At 46.3% G+C, this 13,080-nt stretch overlaps 1 protein-coding gene across 1 annotated transcript; it reads right to left on the minus strand.

Annotated features, from left to right (window-relative positions):
- Positions 1-1,905: 1,905 nt before the first annotated feature.
- LOC132822446 (histone H1.10) lies at positions 1,906-6,004 on the minus strand. Its single transcript, XM_060835824.1, has 2 exons — positions 5,956-6,004; positions 1,906-4,283 (listed from the first exon to the last, which is right to left on the minus strand). The coding sequence occupies exons 1-2, from the start codon at positions 6,002-6,004 to the stop codon at positions 3,361-3,363; spliced, it is 972 nt and encodes a 323-aa protein (XP_060691807.1). The 3' UTR covers positions 1,906-3,360.
- Positions 6,005-13,080: the final 7,076 nt, after the last annotated feature.

Consider the following 13,080-nt stretch of genomic DNA (forward strand, 5'->3'; position numbering starts at 1 on the left):
CACCTCAGGTTTAGGGTGAGAGGAAAGATATAAAAGAGAACTAAAGGGCAATCTTTTCCGCAATGTATGGAATGAGCTGCCAGAGGAAGTGTTAGAAACTGGTAAAATACAACATTTAAGAGGCATCTAGATGGGTATATGACTAGGAAGGGTTTAGAGGGATATGAGCCGGGTGCTGGCAGGTGGGACCGCAGTCTGTTTCCATGCTGTAAATCTCTAAGCCTCTATGTGTATTAGCATGAATAGAGGATTGACTAATACTAAGGAGGGCATTTTCAGAATGGCTATTTGTAACTAGTGGTGTGCCACAGAGATTGATGCTGAGACCACAATTATTTACAATATATATTTAATAACTTGGATAAGGAAAATGAATTTACTATTGCCTAGTTTGCAGATGACAAAGCAGGTGGGAAGGTTTGTTGTCACAATGACACATACACCATGCAGAGGAATATCATTTCAGTAAATCAGTGGGCAAAAACATGGAGGATGAAAAATGTGAGGCTGTATTCTTTGGCAGGAACAGGGGAGCAAATGTTAAATGGAGGACAGCAGACATCTCCAGAACATTAGGACTGGGGAGTCCTTGTCCACGGTTCACAAAATAGCCAAGCTAGCAAGTGATAGGGAAGGTAAATGGAATGGTGGCCTTTATTTCAAAGGAAATGGTGTATAAATATAGGGAGGTTTTGCTAAAATGATACAAGACACAGGTTAGACCACAGCTGGAATAGTGAATAATTTTGGGTCCCTTACCCCAGGAAAGATACACTGGCACTGAAGGCAGTCCAGAGGTTCACCCAGCTGGTTGTGGGTATACAGGGACTGTTTATGAAGTGCTGAGCTGGTGAGGGTTGTATTCATTGGGAGTTCCACATGAGACTACCTTATTGATTCTTAGGGACTTGACAGGGTAGATTGATCCTGAGAGAGTCTAGGACCATTACAGATAATCTTAGAATAATGTGCGGCACAGTTAAGGAGGGATTCCTTCTGTCAGTCATACAGCACAGAAACAAACCCTTCAGTCCAAGCTGATCGTATTCCCAAATTAATCTAGCACACCTTTCCTACTTAGAAAAGTACAGCACAAAACAGGCCCTTTGGCCCACTCTGTTTCCTGAAGATTGGCTCATGCCCGAAACATCGATTCTCCTGCTCCTTGGATGCTGCCTGACCTGCTGCGCTTTTCCAGCAACACATTTTCAGCCCACTCTGTTGTGCCGAGATTTAATCCAAAATGTAAAATACAGTAACAACCTATGCACCCCTCAACTCACTGCTATCATGTACATGTCCAGCAGTCACTTAAATATCCCGTGACTCTGCTTCCACCACCAGAGCTGGCAACGCATTCCATTTATGAACTGGTTGTAACTGTACCCAGCACTTCCTCTGGCAGTTCATCCCACACATGAACCATTGTTAAAGCTGCACCTCATGGGAATCTCTAGATTCCTTTGTTTGAGGACTGCCCCCTCCGTATATTCAAGGCTAAGACTGACAGATTTATAATCAGTCAGGAAATTAGGAGCTCTGGGGCAAAGGCAGGATAGTGGATCAGCAATGAGCTCAATGAATGGCAGTACAGCTTCGATGGGTGAATGGCATACATCTCTTACCTCTTGCTTTTAGCGCACCCCTCTTGCCATGAAAGAAAAGCGGCCACCAAATGATGCACGGCAGGATCCCACAAACCAGCTCTTTCCGTGATGCTGAGGTGAGGAAGTATTGGCTGCAGCGATGATCAGCCCGGTAACTGATGTTAAAACGTACGGAAGGAGCGAGCCAGACTCTGGGTCTACAATCAGACAGCTGCCTGCTTACTCTGTCCAGAATCACCCAGGGGGCAAAATGGGTGGGGTGGATGGTTCTGAGTGTGAGAAGCGATGGAGACCAGTATTGACTTTTTAAAAACATTTATTCATTTTCGCTTGTAGACTACACCGTTATGTTTACAGAAGTACAGCATTAAACATCTCCACAGTTTTCACATGTTTATAGCAACCTCTCGATAAAAGGAAACATCAGCAATCTGAAACCAGCAGGAACGCCGCTTTCCCTTGGATGAAGCAGGGGTGGAGGGTCGGCGGTGTCCCACATTACTGTGAAATTGATCTGAACCCGAAATAAGAGAAGGCACATGGCGAGTCTTGCAATGCATCACACACACACACACACTTTGCAGACCCAACAGAGCCAAGCCGGGCCAGGGGTGATAACACCCACCTCATTCTGCAAACAAACACTGACTCATTTTCCACAACATTTTTTTTAAACAAACCAATCCAGAGGTTGGAAAAGCAAACATAATTCTCAACTTTGGTCCTTTTGTTTTCGATATCTCAAATACAGACTCGCTTTACCCCATCATTTGCAAATTGGCTTTCGGTTAAACCAAAAAGGATGCTTGAACAACAACAAAACAAAATCAAAGTATAATTCTGCAGTTGGGAGGACTTCCGGGTTTCAGAAGTAACCAATCAGCACACAGACCACGCTCCCGCCAAAAAATGAAACAATTCGTTTCGGCGACCTGTGATTGGTTGAGCATCACCACGGCAACAGTTGCCAAGGCATCAGCAAATCAGTGAGCTCCCCCTCCAAGATTTTTTAAAAATGAGTTGAAAAAGGAGCTTCAACCGAAACTGCAGCAGAACAAAAAAAACAAATGAGAATATCAATAAAAACTCGATGTACGAACCAATTATTCAAATTCCAATTTTTTAATTAAAAAAGAGAAAAATATTTGAACTAAACAAATTGCTATTCTTTCCAAATTTGATCGCATCTCAACCTACACTCGCCCCCCTCCAAATAACAATGTGACAAAGAACAAATTCCAATCCACAGGAAATCATAAAACCGTTCATCATCCCAAAGTTCTGAGTCTCATGATTCCTCTGGACCCAACCAGTTGCAAACTGAGCCAATGATAATAAAACAAACTGTACAGAGAGAGAGAAAAAACTACAGGCGCTACAATTCAGCGGAAATGTCAGTTAAACTTCGCGAAAAAAAACAACAGCATCAACCAAAACAATGTCGAGGAAAACCTTAAATAAAAACGCTGCAAATCAGACGTTGCTGGAGAGGCTCAGCCCAGACCCGCTGAGCTTTTCCAGCAACTTGTTTTTATTGTCCAGGAACATCTTCCCGCCTTCTCGACAGACTCATGATGGGGCTACAAACTACACACAAACAAAAAAAAACTACCCTCAAAATGAGGTGATACAACGACTGGTGGTGGGGGGTGGGGGAGGAAAAACACGTTAATATAAAAAGTCAGTTGCATTTTTTAAGAAAAAAAATCTCCCCCTTTTATTTTCCGTTTTTGCAAACCAGAAATAGCGGTTTTTAAGCTTTCTTGGACTTGGATTTTTTAGTCGCTTTGCCTTTCTTGCTCTTGCTCCTGTCTTTGCTGGAGGAACTCGGGCGGCTCTTTTTGCTGCTGCTCGCATTCTTGGAGGCGCCTTTCTTGTGAGATTTCTTGACCCCGCTGCTGCTGCTGCTGGCGCTGGCCGAGTTGGAAGCTTTCTTCTTCTTGGCCCCCTGACCCACGTCGGCTTTCTTGGTGACCTTGAAGGAGCCGTTGGCCCCTCGGCCCTTCACCTGGTTGAGGGTCCCGTTCAGGACCAGGGCACGCAGGGCGTACCGCAGGTAGGTGCGACCCTGGTGCTCATTGAACCAGGGCACGGTCTTGGCTTCTTTGTAAATGGTGGCCAGCGAGGAGCCATTGCGGGCCCCCAGCCTCTGCACGATCTCCACCAACAGGGCGCTGTACCGACCCTGCTGGTTCTTGCCCTTGCCCGACTTCTTCTTCTTGGAGCCCGCCTTCTTGGCCGGGCTCTTCGGCCCCTCTTCCTCGGCGGGAGCAACAGGCAGCGTTTCCACATCGGCGGACATGGCGCAGCCGAGATTGCAGAGAGCTGGTGGGTGGGTGGAAACGCCAAAAATCCAACAGCAACGCAACCCAGACCTCAATTGCAGAGGGGAATATCGAATGCAAACGGTGGGGTTTGGATTGCACGGGCTGGGAGTAAGGTAGAGCCGGGGAAGCCTATTGCAATGCTGCTCGGTCCTCTCGGCTGCGGCTGCGGCTGCGGAGATTGCTCTGCGCAGCCGCTTATTTATCCGCACAGAGCGAACGTCAATGGGAACATCAACAGCCCGGTCCAGCAGCTGCCTTAACTTGTGCTTCTTGTGCTGCCTTTCCAGCGGCTTCTGGACCGTACCCCGGGCTGGTGGAGCCCGGCTCCGGGCCAGGGGGTGAGCCCAGGCTCTTGCCCACCGGGTGCACGGTGCCGGGAGCGGGTCCGAGGCCGCCAAACGTCAAATATCCCGCAACACACACCGGCTCCCCATGCACACCGTGCACCCAGAGATGGGGGTAGTCACTTCCAGGGGGGATTTAGCAGCCACCCGGGGCTTGCATCCTCACTAATGCAGCCCCTCGACATAAAAGAGAGGGTGCACCGTCCAACCAGCCCAGGTTTGGCACCCTGGGGTGCCTCGGATGTCAAAATATTGCACTTTCATTTGTTGCAACTAACACAGTGCGCGCCCCCGAGCGGCCGCGCACGAAAAGGCGGCACTGATTTTTTTTTCTGGTGAATTGTGATTTTTTCTGCAATCCTCTTCCAAAAGATGCATTAAAAAAAAACCCACATCAAACTGGTTAAACAAATGATCACCTGCAAGTCCGGCTTCACTTTGAAACATGTCGTACCCCACCCCCCTCTTCCCCTTCCCCTGCCCTTAATTACAATAATTTCCAGAAAGTTATGCTTTTTGGTCATTGTCAAATATTTCCAATCGAGGCGTTCCCCGCGCAAATCTTTTAAACCCCATCCCCCGCTGGGAATCCGCAATCCACCCCAAAAAAATGCAAATACAACAGCACAAGCGGTGCGTTTTATTGCATCTGGAGAGAGAATGTCTCCTATCAAATTGCTGTTGAAGCCAAGCTGAGAATGTGGGTTTAAACTTGTTTTTGATGTTCTTTGCGTGGGCCAAGAAACCAAGTCGGTGGGATTTTACAAACTGAAACAAGTGGGAGATGCCATTTATTCGGATTTTAATGAGATTGAGCTCGCTGCCTCTTGTCAGATAAAGTTCTCATTTTTTAAAAAAAATACGGAATTGCTTTGTGTGAGATGACAGCGCATATTCCTCATTTAGATTCCAGGGACGTAGAGAAATAAAAAAAATTGGAACAATGAGTATGCCTTTCGGCCCATCGAGCCTGTTCTGTCATCATCCCCTGATCCTTGATGTGTATATGTGAAGACATGCATTTGCTGAGCAGGAATCAACCTGCCAGTGATTCCCAAATAGTGCAGGGATCTTGTGCCTGAGACATAAAAAGATAGTGTGCAAATAATTAAGAAGGGAAACGGAATTTTGGCGTTTATTGCTGGAGGGGCGGGGTCGGCATTTAAAAGCCGGGAGGTTTTGGGACATTGTGTTGCTGAGGCTGAACCTGGATTATTATGTATCGCTTTGGCCTGTGAGTTTAAGGAAGGGTATACTCGGATTGGAGGCTGTTCACATGAGAGTCATAAGGGCTGCTTTCTGGGATGACAGGGTTGAGTCATATTGTTTGTGAGGATTGAAGAGCGAATTTATTTGAAACATACCACGTCCTGAGGGGGCTGGACTGGGAAGATTTGAGAGATATGGGCACGTAGTTACAGAGTAAGGGAACAGTCATTTAAAACTGAGATGTGAAGGAATTCCTTCTCCCAGAGAGTCCAGAATTCTTTAGCCCAGAGAGTTGTGGAGGCTAGATCAATGAAAGTATTTGAAGAGGGTTTTTGGAATATCAGGGGTTTGAGGGCTATTTTGAGTTGGCATGAAAGAAGAGTTAAAGCTGGGGCTGATCAGCCATAATCTTATGGAATGGCAGGGTAGGTTTGAGGGGCTGAATGGCCTTCTGCTCATGTTTCTTACATTCTATCTGAACGCCATTTTCCAGCTCTTGGCCAATACCTCTTGACATCTTTAATGTCTGGAAATTACTTATTTCTTCCTGAAATATATTCAGTGACATAGTTTTGACTGCTGTCTGGGGTAGAGAATTCCACAGGATCGCCCCCCCCCCCCCCCCCCCGAGTGAAAACGTTCCTCCACATCTCAGTCTGAAATGGCTTGAGATTGTGATCCCATGTTCCGGATCATCGGCCAGGGGAATCAAACTCCCTACAACCTGCCTGTCCAACACTTTTGGAATTTTACACATTTCAATGAGACCCCGCACTCATTCTCCTAAATTGCGGTGAGTAAAATCCCCCAACCTGTTTAGACTCTGTTTGTAAGAGAATCCCTTCATACCAGGGATCATGCTCATGAATCCTCTCTCAATTGGGACTCTGTTGACTGGAGGTTACAAGAATGAGCGGTGATTCTCACTGAAACATGTCGGATTCTTAAGGGTCAATGCTGAGAGGATGGTTCCCCTCATGGGGGGGGTCTGGGACCAGAGGGTACAGTCTCAGAGTAAAGGGGCACCAGTTTCAAACTGAGATGGCCAGGAATTTCCTCTCTCAGAGGATTGAGAGTCTTTGGAACTCCTTACCACAGAGAGAGCTGTGGGGGCAGGGTCCGTGTAGATATTTAAGGCTGAGAGAGAGAGAGAGATTCTGGATCAGTCGGGGAATCGAGGGGAAAGGGCAGGAAGTGGACATGAGGAATGCTGGATCAGCCAGGATCCTGTTGAATAGTGGAGCAGGCTTGAGGGCTAATGCTTATGGGCTAATGCTCACAATCGACCCAATCTCTCCCAATAAACCTGCCATCCCAGGAATCAGTCTGGTCAATCTTCACTGCACTCCCCTAATGGCAAGCACATCTTTTCTTAGGTAGGAAAATCAAAACTACACACAACATTCTATGTGAGGTCTCTGTATAACTGCAGTAAAATATCCCTGCACCGGTACTCTTGGAGAACATAGGACAATACAGCACAGGAACAGGCCCTTTGGCCCACTATATTTATACCAACCCTGATGCTATTCTAAACTAATCCCACCTGCCTGCACATCAACCATCTCCCTGTATTCCCTGCCTGTTCATTTGCCTGTATAAATACTTCTTAAACATTGGTATAGCTTCTCCCACCTACCTTGGCAGTGTGTTCCAGGAACCTACCAACTTCAGTTAAAAAAACCTGTATCACACATCTCATCGAGTCATAGAGATGTACAGCACGGAAACAGACCCTTCTGTCCAACCTGTCCATGCTGACCAGATATCTCAACCCAATCTAGTCCCATCTGCCAGCACCCGGCCCATATCCCTCCAAACCCTTCCTATTATATACCCATCCAAATGCCTTTTAAATGTTGTAATTGTACCAGCCTCCACCACATCCTCTGGCAGCTCATTCCATACACGTACCACCCTCTGTGTGAAAAAGTTGCTCCTCAGGTCTCTTTTATATCTTTCCCTTCTCACCCTAAACCTATGCCCTCTAGTTCTGGACTCCCCGACCCCAAGAAAAAGACTTTGAATACTTATCCTATCCATGCCCCTCATAATTTTGTAAACCTCTATAAGGTCACCCCTCAGCCTCCGATGCTCCAGGGAAAACAGCCCCAGCCTGTTCAGCCTCTCCCTGTAGCTCAATCCTCCAACCCTGGCAACATCCTTGTAAATCTTTTCTGAACCCTTTCAAGTTTCACAACAACTTTCCAATAGGAAGGAGACCAGAATTGCACGCAATATTCCAACAGTGGCCTAACCAATGTCCTGTACAACCGCAACATGACCTCCCAACCCCTGTACTCAATACTCTGACCAATAAAGGAAAGCATACCAAACACCTTCTTCACTATCCTATCTACCTGCGACTCCACTTTCAAGGATCTATGAATCTGCACTCCAAGGTGTCTTTGTTCAGCAACACTCCCTAGGACTGTACCATTCAGTGTATAAGTCCTGCTAAGATTTGTTTTCCCAAAATGTAGCACCTTGCATTTATCTGAATTAAACTCCATCTGCCAGTTCTCAGCCCATTGGCCCATCTGGTCCAGATCCTGTTGTAATCTGAGGTAACCATTCCTGATGAAGGGCTTATGCCCAAAACGTCGAATTTCCTGTTCCTTGGATGCTGCCTGACCTGCTGGGCTTTTCCAGCAACACATTTTCAGCTCTAACCCTCTTCGCTGTCCACTACACCTCCAATTTTGGTGTCATCTGCAAACTTAGTAACTGTATCTCTTATGCTTGCATCCAAATAATTTATGTAAATGACAAAAAGTAGAGGACCCAGCACTGATCCTTGTGGTCACAGGCCTCCAGTCTGAAAAACAACCCTCCACCCACACCCTCTGTCTTCTACCTTTTCCCCTCACCTTAAACCTCTGCCCCTGTATTTGACATTTCCATCCTGGGAAAAATACTCTATTGATCCTTTCCACATATTTCTTAAATTTATATACTTCTACGATGCTGCCCCTCAGCCTCTGATACTCTAATGAAAACAATTGAAGATTATCCAACCTCTCTTGATAGATAATACACTCCAATCCAGCAACGTCCTAGTAAATCTCTTTTGCTCCCTCTTCAAAGCTTCCTCATCCTTCCTACAGTGTGGCAACCAGAAATGCACACAATACTACAAATCTGGCCTAACTAAAGTTTTATACAGTTGCAACAAGACTTGTCAACTTTTATATTTAATGCCCAAGTTAGTCTGCCTTCTTGACCACCTTATCCACTTGTGTGGCCACTTTCAGGGAACAAAGGACTTGCACCCTACAATCCCTTTGGATATCAATTATCCTCAGGATTCTGCCATTTACTGCCATTTTCGTCTTGTATTTACCTTCCCAAAATACATCACCTCACACTTGTCCAGATTACACTCCATCTGTCATTTCTCCATCAAACTTTCCAAATGATTGATATCCTGCTCTATCCTTTGATAATCTTCCTCACCATCCACAACTCCTCCAATGTTTGTGTCGTCTGTAAACTTACTAATCACACCACGTACATTTTTATCCCAATCATTTTTATTCATATATTACAAACAACAGAGGTCCCAGCACTGATCCTTGTGAAACACCACTGATCACAGACTTCCAGTCAGAAAAACACACCTCCAAACTATCCTCTGTCTTCGACAACCAAACCAATTTTGTACCCAAGTTACCAACTCACCATGAATCCCATGTGAGATAGTCATCTGGACCAGCCAATCATAAGGGACTTGACCAAAACTTCAATAAAGTCCATGCAGACGGCATCCAGTGCCCTACCCTCATCAATTGTCATCTTTATCACTTCCTCAAAAACCTCAATCAAGTTTGTGAGTCCAGACCTCCTAGCGTAAACTCTTTCCCAGCAAAGCTGAACATAACACTAGTATTCCGAAGTGCAACCGAGTCAATGAGTAGATATTGAAAGAATGATTTCCTCTAACACTGCCAGTTCAACTTGAAGTTTTACATAAATGTGCTACGTTTCACCATTCCTGATCACTGAACTCTGCTGTTTGCAGATATTAGAGTCATAGAGATGTACAGCACAGAAGCAGACCCTTCGGTCCAACCCATCCGTGCCGCCTAGATATCCCAACCCAATCTAGTCCCACCTGCCAGCACCCGGCCCATATCCCTCCAAACCCTTCCTATTCATATACCCATCCAGATGCCTTTTCAATATTGTAATTGTTCCAGCCTCTACCACTTCCTCGGGCAGCTCATTCCATACACGTACCACCCTCTGCGTGAAAACGTTGCCCCTTAGGTCCCTTTTACATGTTTCCCCACTCACCTTAAACCTATGCCCTCTAGTTTTGGACTCCCCCCTACCCAGGGGAAAAGACTTTGCCTATTTATCTTATCCATGCCCCTCGTTATTTTATAAACTTCTATAAGGTCATCCCTCAGCCTCTGACGCTCCAGGGAAAATAACCCCAGCCTGTTCAGCCTCTCCCTGTAGCTCAAACCTTCTAGCCCTGGCAACATCCTTGTGAATCTTTTCCGAAACCTTTCAAGTTTCACAACATCGTTCCTATAGCAGGGAGACCAGAACTGAACACAGTATTCCAAAGGTGGCCTAACCAATGTTCTACAAATAAGCAACATGATCCCCCAACTCCTATATTCAATGCACTGACCAATAAATGCAAGTGCACTAAACGCCTGTCTACCTGCTATTACACCTTCAAGGAGCTATGAACCTGCGCTCCAAGGTCTCTTAGTTTAGCAAGACTCCCTCAAGACCTTACCATTAAGTGCATAAGTCTTGCCCTGAATTGTCTTTCCAAAATGGAGCCCCTCGCATTTATCTGAATTAAATTCCATCTGCCAGTTCCCAGCCCATTGGCCCATCTGGTCCAGATCCTGTTGTAATCTGAGGTAACCCTCTTCGCTGTCCACTACACCTCCAATTTTGGTGTCATCTGCAAACTTATGCACCCAGATCCTGCTCCCCCCCACCCCATCCCCTCCCCCATATAACAGCAGGGTGCCTATTTGGTATCTCTTCAGATCTGGGAGATCCAGATCACCCAGTTGGCGTTTTGTCTCTCCGATATAAGGAGACCACATTGGTGATTGCTTTGCTGAGCACCTTCGGTCTGTACACAATCAGGTCCCGGACCTTCCCGTGGCTTGCCACTTCAACACCCGATCCTGCTCCCATGGCCACATGCCTGTCCTTGACCTGCTGCAATGTTCCAGTGAAGCTCAACACAAACTGGAGGAACAGCATCTCATCTTCCGACTAGGCACGTTACAGCCTGCCGGTCTCAACACTGAATTCAACAACTTCAGATAATTATCCAATCTCGAACCCTGTTTTCATTCTGCTCCGTAATTTTATTTCATTTATTTTATTTTTAAAATATTTTTTTCATTGTCTTTACCTCTTATTTCCTGATTGTCTCTCTTTCCCTCGCTCCCCACTCTCTCCTCACCTTTTTCCTCTTCCCCCTTTGCTCCCCTTCTCCCCTGTTTCCCATTTTGCCTCTGCTTCACCCCTCCCCCATCCCCCACATATTTTGTCACACAGCACTGGCTTCAGCCTTGGTCATTCACAGCTCCTGACCTCCCTATAATCTCTCTCTGCACTGTCATTATCACCTCTTTATTGCTACCTTTGCTTCTGGAGCCATGACTCACCTTCTCTCAGCCTAGTATAAATACCTCCCTATTTCTCACCTTTTTTAACTTTGACAAAGGGTCAGTTAGACTTGAAACGTCAGCTCTTTTCTCTCCTGACAGATGCTGCCAGACCTGCTGAGACTTTCCAGCATTTTCTCTTTTGGACGAAGAACATTCATTTTAATCAAGGCTATACTGCCTAGCCATGATTAGGATGGCCCTCCCCATTGCTGTGAGACCCTCAAACAATTGTACAAAGTTAGCTCTGTACAGCTGACGGAAGGTAGGGCTAATAAAATTGCCCAGGTAGAGAAAACCTTTCTGCAACCACCAACACGAAAACTGTGTTCCGTCCTCCAGCTCCAGCACTTCCACCATACCCCACCTTGGGCATGACATCCAACTTTGCAAAATCTATCCTGTATCCCGAAAAACTGCAGAATAATGACATGTTTTGTATTCGCTGGGGTTTGGACTTTTCCGGGTTAGCCAGGAACAGAAGGACATCATCCAGATAAAGTTTAATTTTGTGTTCCCCAATTCCCAGTATTTCAGGTTCCTTCCGGATGGCCTCCGTCAACGGCTCAATTACCGAGGTAGATAGCAGCGGTGGGAGAGGACATCCCTGTCGGCTGCCTCTCCCCACAATAAATTTATTTGATTTGACTCCATTCGTGATAACCACAGCCTTGGGGTCTCTATATAACACCACCACCCACCTGGTGAAGGACCCCCTAGACCAAAGCAATGTGGAACATCAAACAAATACAGCCGTTCCACCCTATCAAAAGCCTTGTTTACATCCAGGAGTTGACCAAGCCTGGGACCAATCTCTGATGACCTACTTGAACTGTGTTCGATACCCTCCTGATGTTGGAGGCAGCGCTGTGGCCCTTGATAAAACCCATCTGGTCCTCTCTTATAATAACAGGCAACACCTTTTCCAACCTCAGATCCAGCACCTTTGATAAAATTTTGAAGTCTACACTCAACACCGAGATGGGTCTGTATGACACACAATCTTTGGGGTCTTTGTCTTTCTTTAAAATAAGGGAGGGATTGGCCTCCCTAAGAGAGGACGGAAGGCTGCCATGGCGATATGAATGAATATACATCTCCAGTGTAAACTCCTTGTAAAACTCACTTGGGAACCCACCTGAACTGGGTGCCTTGCCACCTCCTCTATTGTCAGAGGTGCATTTAAAAGGGAGGTCTAATGTGCATTTATACGGGGGAAGTCTAGGTTTTCAAAACAGAATTCCGTTCCCACAACTCCATCCCCACAGCCCTCTGACCGGTATAACTCTGCATAGAATTCCCAAAATCTGTCATCAATCTTTTTCAGCTGGCGAGTGATGCTGCCAGTTCACTCCCCAATAGACACAATGAACTGTGAAGCATTTTTCTTCCTAGCCAGATAAGCCAGGTATCTGCCTGGTTTATCCCCATTCTCAAACAGCCTTTGCTTTGCAAAGGAGACCCTGCCCTTTGCCTCTTGTGTGAGCACCGAGTCCAGAGCAGCCTGGAGATTCCTGACCCATTGCAGTTTGACCACAGATAGCCTGGTATATCGACTCGGCTACCTTCAGCTAGACCTCAAGCATCTGCTGCTGCTCCCCTCTCTGCCTCTTTCTCTTTGTTGAGTATGAAATAATCAGACCCCTTAAATACGCCTTGGTGGACTCCCAAAGCACTGATGGAGTACTGGCCGTACCCCAAATGATGTCCCAAAAAGCCTTGAACTCCCTTGTAACGTACTGTACAAAGTTGCCATCCCTCAACAGAAACAGATCCATGCTCCAGTGCAGTGTATCTGCTCCACTACCCTTGGTCATAACAACCTAGTACACTGCTGTACGGTCAGAAATAGTTATGTTCCCAATCCTGCTGGCCCCAACACCAAGTCCAGCTTCTAGATCAGAGTGGTGCTGGGAAAGCACAGTAGTTCAGGCAGCATCCGAGG

This window comes from Hemiscyllium ocellatum, chromosome 14, assembly GCF_020745735.1.
Source record: "Hemiscyllium ocellatum isolate sHemOce1 chromosome 14, sHemOce1.pat.X.cur, whole genome shotgun sequence".
NCBI lineage: Eukaryota > Metazoa > Chordata > Chondrichthyes > Orectolobiformes > Hemiscylliidae > Hemiscyllium > Hemiscyllium ocellatum.